General features: G+C 58.3%; 1 protein-coding gene across 1 annotated transcript; it reads right to left on the bottom strand.

The window, feature by feature from the left end:
- Nucleotides 1–294: 294 nt before the first annotated feature.
- Nucleotides 295–7,078, bottom strand: Mb (myoglobin). The gene is made up of 3 exons (XM_013024841.1): nt 6,939–7,078; nt 2,105–2,327; nt 295–441 (listed from the first exon to the last, which is right to left on the bottom strand). Exons 1-3 carry the CDS (start codon nt 7,031–7,033, stop codon nt 295–297), a joined length of 465 nt encoding a protein of 154 aa, XP_012880295.1. The 5' UTR covers nt 7,034–7,078.
- Nucleotides 7,079–9,052: the final 1,974 nt, after the last annotated feature.

Below are 9,052 nucleotides of genomic sequence, written 5' to 3'. Positions count from 1 at the left end.
GCTGTCTCTGGTGGGGCGAGGGGTCAGTGACGCTGGTGAGTGGCTGGGGTTGGGGGTGAAAGGTGAGGATGGGGGAGGGGCTGCTTTGAAGATCAGAAAGGCCCAGATTGGATTTAGTGAGTCAGGGCCATGCACCCCGGGCGGTGACGTGGGGGGGGGGGGCGGAAGCCCCCTGCCTTCCTCCTCTGCCCACCTCTGCTAAGCTAGGTCACTCTGCACACACTACATGGCTACAAGACATTCAGTCCCCTGGGCCTGGGCCTGGGGACCCCAGCGGGCCGGGGATGGCCGGGCCTAGCCCTGGAACCCCAGCTCCTTGTACTTGGCCGCGATGTCGTTCCGGAACAGCTCCAGAGCCTTGCTCATGGCGCCCTGGGCATCGGCCCCGAAGTCCCCGGGGTACTTGCATTTCAGGACCTCGATGATGGCTTCAGAGATGAACTGCAGGGAGGGGACGAGAGGGGGACGGTCGGCATAAGGGACAAGCTTGGGCCAGCAGTGTGGTCTCCACAGCTCAGCTCCTTCAAACCCCACCACGCTGGGACACAGACACGGCCACCCTTGCTTTGCAGGTGGAGAAACCGAGGCACGGGGAAATGAAGCTGTGTGCTGAGGTCATGAGGCCTGGAAGGGGCATCTGGACCTGGGGGTGACTCTGGCACTGGCTCTTGTCCCCTGTCCTCCTGCCTTGTTGCCCAACTGCCACTGGGGGTGGAGAATGGAGGAAAAGAAAGGGCCATGCCTCCAACATGGGCTGCAGAAGGGGGTGCTGTAGATGCAGCTCTACCCAGGCTTCTGCAGTCAGGAAGTCTAGAAGGAAACTTGCTTTAGTGTGTGTTTTCTTTCTGTGGCTTTGGCTGGGTGGGACAGGGACCCTTTCTGTCTTGGGGCAGCAATGTGTGACACACATCCGGGTGGCGGGAGAGGATGGGTGAAGGGGAAGGGAGGGGAGAGGAGGGGAAGGGCGGCCTCTGGAATGACCAGGAGTGTAGGGGCGGGTCCACAGCTCTACAGCCTAGGACTGCAGTGAAAGACCCGGATGTAAAAGGTCACTGGGCTGCTCTACCTTGAATAGGGACTTGGTCCCAACTGTAGCCCAGGCTGCCGCACCAAGCAGCAACACTTCACAGAGGGGACAGGCAGGTGGCCAGCCCGAGGTCACAGAGCAGGGGGATGGCAGGGAACTGGCAGAACCGGTCCCAGGGCTGGGGTGGGGGTGGGGTGAGCGCCGGGGATGGCCACACAGCGTCCCCTGGATGCAGTGGGATCCTGCGTGGGCATCTGAAGGCCACTGAAGTCTGTCAAAGCCATTTCACTGGGGGGTGGAGGTGAGCACTGCCCTTGGAGGGCGGGGTGTCTCCTGGCTCTGCTCTGTCCTGCCCCGGGTGACTTCACTGCAAACCAGGGACTGAGAGGAGCGCACCCCCCCCCCACCGCCGGGTCTGCCCCATGTCTGCAGCAGAGCCACTGGTGTCCAGACATCCGAAACAGGAGCCGCCTCGCGCCTGCCTCCCTCTGCGTCCTCTGTCTGGGCCTCCCTCTCATTTCAGTGTCTGGTGGCATGTGTGGGCCTTCCATAAAGAATGAAGGGACTGGGCACCCATGGCTCACGCCTGTCATCCTAGCTACTCAGGAGGCTGAGATCTGAGGATCGCAGTTCAAAGCCAGCCTGGGCAGGAAAGTCTGTGAGACTCCTATCTCCAATGAACCACCAGAAAACCGGAAATGGTGCTGTGGCTCAAGTGGTAGAGTGCTCGCCTTGAGCTGAAGAGCACAGGGACAGCGCCCAGGCCCAGAGTTCAAGCCCCACGGCTTACAAAACAAAACACTCCACCCTTGCTAGGCCACAGTCTCTTCATCTGTGCAGTGGGTGGGTAGGAAAAGGCTGCTATTTGTGGAGAGGTTGGAAGTTGCATGCCGGAGTTCCCATCCCTTGTTCCCATGAGAACAGAAGACATGACATCTGCCCTGCTGTTTGTGGTCTGGGGTCTCAGGAGGAGACAAAACAGGGGGCCAGCCCACCGAGCCGTGAGGAGGCAAGCTGAGACTTGAACCCTGAGTCCCTTGAGGCCCTTCCCGCCCTCTCCTGCCTGCGGCCCCCTACCTCCAGGTACGCCATGGGGATCTTGTGCTTAGTGGCATGGGACTGGGCCAGGGGCTTGATCTCCGCCTCGTGCTGCCCCTTCTTCTTCAGGATGCCACCCAGGGCGGTGAGCACGGTGGTGCCGTGCTTCTTCAGGTCCTCGGACGCCTTCATCTCATCCTCCGACTTCAGGTTCTTGAACTTGTCGAACTTCTCCAGGGTCTCAGAGTGGTTTTTAAAGAGCCTGGGGGACAAAAGAGGGACTGGCGTGAGATGCGGGGATTGTGCAGCGGTGTCTGCAGGTGGCCAGACTCGGGGTCCGGGCCAGCTTCCCCTCCTTCTGGCTGTGTGACCGTGCACCTTCCTGGGCCTGGGCTTCCTCATCTGAGAAATGAAGATGAATTGTCCCTCCCTAGAAGATGAAGTGAGATCGCGTGCGCTGCGTGCCGTCTGGAGGTGGGACACATGGCTTCGTGGTCACGGCCTCTGAGGGGCAGACGAAGGCGTCTCTGCTGGTGGCCTGGGCTTGCCCTGTTTGATCCACATTTATCTGTGGAGTGCATCATGGTGTTTGGGGCACTGGGGCTGTGCAGCCCTGCATTGCTCAAACGCCCTCTGCTGTGCTCGGCCGCCTTCTATATCTCCCTTTAGCACCATTCGCTTGTCCCCATTTTACAGGAAGCCCGGGCTCAGAGGTGTGACGTCACCAGAGGAGTCAGGGCTGTGTGAGAAGAGCTGAGCAGCTCCAAAGGCAATCCTGGCCCGCGGGCAGGCATGGGGCTGCAGCCTCCTGCCTCCTGCCTGTGCCTGTGACGGGCCCGTGCCACCTGCTGGGGGACCCCTGGGAGCCACAGGTGTGCCTGGCTGACACCATGAGCCTCAGCCTCAGTGACAAACACACTTGTCTGTGCCCTGAGCTGCTGTGCCCAGGAGATGATCAGCAGGATCCCAGGCTCCTGTCTGTCTACTGCTCTGTCCTCCTGTCCTGTTGCCAGCCTGGCAGACTCTGTGGCTCCCCCCCACCCCCGCTGCTGGCTCACCAGCCGGGCAGAACCCCTGCAAAGCATGCATGGAGCATCTGCGGGGCAGCCGGGAGGGATGGGCAGCCTGAGGCCAGTGCTCAGAGGCCCAGGCAGGAGGCTGTCAAGTTCCAGGCTTTATCACGGTCACAGCGAGACATTCACGTGCAACCTGAAATGGGCAGTCCCCAGTGTACGCATGCGTGCTGCATGGCTGCACGAGCATGTCCGGCCGTGAGGGAAGAGTCACGTAGGCAGATGCACGTGTGCGTGGAGGGCGCGGGGTGACGGGTCCAGAGCCTCCCTTGGGGGACGAGCTCTGTGCTCCTAGGGGGACGCAGTGCCAGGGCCGTCCACAGCCGTGGCCAGTGTCCCTGAGTCACACCGGGGCCGCGTCCAAAGCCGCGTACGTCACAGACAGCTTGTCTCCACCACCTTCATCCAAGGGTCCCTGAGCTCCTGACTATTATTATTGGGCGACAATGATCCTTGGATGCGTGCTGACAGATGGGAGACCTGGCACCCCAGGGCGAGGCCCAAGGTCAGGAAGCTGGAAGGAGAAAGAGGCACGGAGGGCCAAGGATCAGAGGCCTGAGGCACAGGGGGATCGAGGCTCCCTGGGGTCTAGGGTTATGAAGTTCTGGGCCCAGCTCTGGCTTCTGTGTGCTGTGTGACACTGAAGAAATCACACGCCCTTTCTGGGTCTTGACTCACACATAAGTAAACCAAAAGGGCCGGGGTGGAGGCCTTGTCCCTGCTTCTCCAGAGGGAGCGCAGGCTCGCTGGCCAGCCATGGAGTCCCAGCCCCGCCAGAGGCCCAGAGGCCCCAGCCCTATAGATGTGGTACCACACTGGGGAGGGGAAGGGGTTAGGGGGGAGGGGGGCCGACTTCTGAATGGAGGCCAATGGGACACCCAGTGGGACCCTGGACACTGATACAGAGCCACAGAAACCCTTTAGATTCTCTGGGAAAAGCCCACCCCCAGGGAGGTCCCCTTGGGGCCTGTAACAGAACCCTCAGGAGCAGAGAGGCGCCATTCACATGGCCTGAACTTGAGTCCCCAGCGCCCTCACACTGTGTGACTTAACCTCTCTGTTCAGCGTGGTGATGATGATGATGATGATGATGACAATACCTCCTAAGGTTTAAATGAGTTCCAGTGGACCCTTGCTGGGCACTGGTGGCTCACACCTGAAATCCCAGCTACTCAAGAGGCTAAGATCTGAGGAAGGGGGTTCAAAGCCAGCCTGGGCAGGAAAGTCTGTGAGACCCTTATCTCCAGTTAAGCACCAGAAAACCGGAAGTGGTGCTATGGCTCAAGTTTTAGAGCACTTCACCTTGAGCTGAAGAGCTCGTGGATAGTGCCCAGGCTCAGAGTTCAAACCCCATGACTGACAACAACAACAAAGGTAGATCAGGCAGACACCTGGAGCTGGCATGGGCTGGCTGATCATGGTGGGGCTCGGTGGTTATGGCCACCAGCGGCGGTTTGCAAACTTTCCTCAGCCTTGAAACCTTTAGACCCAACAGAAATGCACAAACCAATAAAGTGGAAAGGGTCTGGGCAGGCACTGTGAGGCAGGGCCCGCCCCCTCCCCCACAGCCGCCCTCTGCCCGCCCTTCACCCTCTCCTCTGGAGTTAGTCAGGAGCTGCAGCCGCTGCCCAGCGTCTGGGCCCTGGTGGCCTGTGCCTGGTAGTGAGACTTCGGCAGTTCACACTCACCATCATGTAGCAGAACGCTCACTTTTGTTAAAAGGCAGGGCATTGGGGCATTGACCTTGCCAAGACCATCACGAAGGCCAGGCTCAGCATCTAGACCAGACCAAGAGGGCAGCTCCGAGCCAGACACCCTTGGCTCACGCCTGTCATCCCATCTACTCAGGAGGCTGAGAGTTGAGGATCGTGGTTCAAAGCCAGCCTGGACAGGAATGTCCATGAGACTCTTATCTCCAATAAATAACTCAGAAACAGCTGGAAGTTGCTCTGCGCTGTGGTTCAAGGGGAAGAGCACTAGCCTTGAGCACAAAGAGGTTCGGGGATAGCGCCCAGGCTCTGAGTTCAAGCCCCAGGACTGGCAAAAATGAAAAAACAAAACAAAACAAAAAACCAAGAGATCAGCTCCTGCCTGGAGTTAGCACCCAAGAGTAGACCCCAGTGGGGGCCCTGGAGGGGGGAGACCTCCCCCCACAGCTTGAGATACATGGCACCCCTTGGAACCTTCCGGAGCCCTCTGTCTCGGGCGGGCGTCACAGGCCCCTGGCAGCCTCGCTGCTCTGCCCAGGAGGGAGGGAACGGTGCCCGGAGGTTGCACAAGCTGAGGCCTTGAGGCGGGCAGGGCTGCCGCTCGGCCCAGTCCGTCTTCCCCTCCCATGCAGTCCTGACTGCGTCCGCAGCACGGAGGATGAGCCGCCCCGCACCGGGCCTAGGCACGGGGGGCGGCCCGGATCTCACATCTCGGACAATGCCCCACGGAGGGCTGCTTGGTGGGGCCTGTCCCGGCCCCGGGGCCTCTGACAGGGAGGGCAGGGAAGAAGGTGGAGGGGAGCCGTCTAGGACACCAGCCAGCCAGACAACAGGAAGCTGGCTCTCCTTCCCGGATTCTGCCATGGAGCCCTGAGAGCTGTGATTCCAGATCGCTTTGCCCCCCAGCCACCCCCAAGCAGCCCCGGGGTGGAAGGGACCAGGAGTCAGGATGGAGACTTGCTCTGCTCACAAATGGGGAGACACTGCTTTGCAAATGTGAACTTCAGGGACACACCGGGGCAAGCCAGGGCCTGCTTCCCCCAGAAGCAGAGCTGCCGACCGCCACAGTCCAGTAGGCCCTCGATCTGCGTTCTGAGCTGCCCAGATGTGAGAGAAGGCTGGGGGTGTGGGGGGGGAACCCCGCACCAGCATCCTCTACTCACTATTTGGGATTTGGGGTGGGGGGAAGACTATGCAGAACTCCTTTATAAGAAGTTTGGAGACCATTCAAGCTTTCAAATTGGAGACATACTCAATACCGCAGGTAGCAAATAGGCCTTACAGGGCTCAGCATTTGTAATAGTTAATGAATATTTCTAGAATTCATTGTATGTCAGCAACCAGACCTGCTCCTACCAAACATATGTAATGCTCACTTCTTCATTCTTTTTTGGGGGGGTCTGGTCATGGGGCCTGAACTCTGGGCCTGGGCGCTGTCTCTCAGCTCTTCAGCTCAAGGCTAGCGCTCTACCACTTGAGCCACAGTGCCACTTCTGGCTTTTTTTTCTTTTTGCTTATGTGGTTCTAGGGAATTGAACCCAGGGCCTCATGCATGCAAGGCAAGCACTCTACCACTGAGCCACCTTCCCAGCCCTGTAATGCTCACTTCTACAGCTATTTTCCCTTCATTAGACAAGAAAGAAACTGAGGCTCAGAGAGGTTGAGAATCTTCCCCAAGGTCACACAGCTGCTCAGAAATAGAGCCAAACCTAGATACAGAGGGGCCTCATTTTGAAGACCATATCTTTTCAGCCTGGACATTTATGGACTTTAGTGGGCTTGTGGTTGGGGGGTGGTGGTGTCATTTCCTCTCTGAACCCTCAGTTAGGTGGCTAGATTACCTACAGTTCCAAGCCTGGTGGGTTCCAGGCTTGCAGGGTCTGAACCTTAAGTTTCTTCCAGCTGTTGCTATTAGCCTGGGTGGAATCCTTTTCCTTTCCTGAATCCAATCCCTTTGTGCACAAGAAAAGGAACACAGCCTAGGAAGTTTGAGCTTCCTCTGCCTGGGACAACTGGTCTACCTTTCAATTGAGCATCTGTGATCTTTGGGGTACTGTAGGTGAGTGGGACCCAGGGATCGCTTCCTTTTACCTGATGAGGACTTCCTGCCCATTGCCCGCCAGATCGGCCTCCACCTTCCCCCAGACGTTCAGCACCAGCTGCCACTCCCCGTCGCTGAGCCCCATGATGGCGTCTGAGGAAGGCAAGAAGAGCGATGTGTGGGTTGACTGCGCGGTGTCCGGGCCAGGCAGCCAGGGTTTGAAGCTGCCCCGTCCAAAGGTGTTTTTATACCCTCCTGGATGCCGGCGGCAGATCACCTGATGCCGCACACTCCCCTCCCTTTCTCCTTGTGTCCCCTGCCCTCCCCCTCCTCCCCCAGGCTCTAATCTCTGCCTTTCTCCGGTCCTCATGTGGGCAGCTATTTCGGGGCAGGTGCCATTGTGGGAGACAACTTGGGCCACGGGGGGGGGGGGGCTGGGGGCGTGGCCCAGGGGACCAGGCTACTGTCTGGATCCTCACAAGCCAAGGGAAAGGGCACTGCGGGGCCTGGGGCCAAGCAGCCTGAAACTCAACCCTCCTCCTGTCAGCCATCCCAAAGACCTGTCGTGTTCTAAGCCTGGGCCCAGGCACCCTGCTAGCCCAGGACCGTCCTGGCCCCAGTCTTCTGTCTTACTTCCTGCTTCTGACCTCAGACAAACGCGGTGAGAAGGAGCCTGTGTTGGACCTCTGAAATTCATGCACCTACAGAGCGACCCTTGTGTGTCTGTGTGTCTGCGAGGGGCGAGGGCAGCCAGGGCTCCCGTCTCTGCCCGCTCTGTGTCAGCACGGAGCATCTGCCAGCTCCTCTAATCCAGGAGCCGCGTGCGGTGGACACAGACAGCATCCCTGCTTCACTAAAGCCAGGGCAGGGAGTCATGCCGCAGTCCCGCAACATCCTAGGTTTGAACCCAGGACCTCAGGTCCCCAAGGCCATGCTCTTGAAACCTTGCGTATTTGTTTTATTCATGTGTCTCTTGGGCCCTGACACAGAGCCCTGTACTAAACTTGAATGACACAAATGTTGAATAAAAGATAGGTGCTGGTGGGTCGCACCTATAATCCTAGCTTACTCAGGAGGCTGAGATCTGAGGATCGCGGTTCAAAGCCAGCCCAGGCAGGAAAGTCCATGAAATTCTTATCCCCAATAAACCACCAGAAAACTGGAAGTGGTGCTGTGGCTCAAGTGGTAGAGCGCTAGCCTTGAGCTGAAGAGCTGAGGGACAGTGCCCAGGCCCAGAGTTCAAGCCCCTTGCAAGGAAGGAAAGGTGACAGTGATTGGACTTAGTTTATATCCATGCATACCTGCATCTGCCCATCCATTCATTTACCCATCCATCACCGTTCCATCCACAATCCATCCATCATCCATCCATCCATCATCCATCTGCCATCCAGCTACTATCTTTCCATGTCTCCCTCCCTCCAGTTCCCCATCCATCATTATCACCTGCCTATCATCCACCCCACAAGCACCACAGCATATCTACTATATGTCAGCCACCAGACCACGTGCTGAGGATAACAAAGTAAAATCAAACATTTGTGTTCAAGAAAACTCCCCCAGGTCCTGGGGGAGGTAAGTCGGGGGAGTGAAAAAACCGTGGGGTTCAGTTAGTGCTGATGTTTGCGCTGCCGATGCTTCCTTGTCTCTGAGCAAGGCTTTTGCATTTATTAAGTATTTATTCAGTGCCTCCTGGGGGAAAGATCTGTATTTCCGAGGGCTGAGCCTCCCTGGCTACCCTGGGGCTGCTCTGGCTGTGTCAACAGTCACTGCCCCATCCAAACGACTCTTTTTAGAGACATGACCCTTCTCTGGCCTGCTGAGGCCTGAGGCATGGGGCCAGCCGCATTCAGGGACCACACGGCTGTACCCCCAAACCTGAGGTCAATCGTAGCTGTGGACCAAGGCTGACACCTGACTAGGGGCAGCCAATGTCTGAACGGCCAATCAGATAACCTCTTCAAATCGGGACCAGGGGCCACAGGGGTAAGGATTGGCCAGGTGGTGGAAATGGGACATGAAAACTGATGAAATTCACGGCCAGCTAGGGCTGGGCAAGGAGCCTCAGACGGCGCTGCCCTGCACAGCCCTGACTCCGGCCCACTCTCTGGTCCCTGTGAGGCTGGCCAATGACCATGGGAGGATTGCCACGGGCTGGCCCTTC

The sequence above is a fragment of the Dipodomys ordii genome, unplaced genomic scaffold (genome assembly GCF_000151885.1).
Source record: "Dipodomys ordii isolate 6190 unplaced genomic scaffold, Dord_2.0 Scaffold79, whole genome shotgun sequence".
NCBI lineage: Eukaryota > Metazoa > Chordata > Mammalia > Rodentia > Heteromyidae > Dipodomys > Dipodomys ordii.
The sequence above is the reverse complement of the archived record's forward strand: the minus strand, read 5'-3'. Positions and strand labels throughout refer to the sequence as shown.

Coding starts and splice junctions, on each gene's coding strand:
- Mb (XM_013024841.1), bottom strand. CDS start 7,033: ATGGGGCTCAGCGACGGGGAGTGGCAGCTGGTGCTGAACGTCTGGGGG. Junction 2,328..6,938: donor GGGCAGGAAGTCCTCATCAG/GTAAAAGGAAGC, acceptor TTTGTCCCCCAG/GCTCTTTAAAAACCACTCTG. Junction 442..2,104: donor TCCCCATGGCGTACCTGGAG/GTAGGGGGCCGC, acceptor CCCTCCCTGCAG/TTCATCTCTGAAGCCATCAT.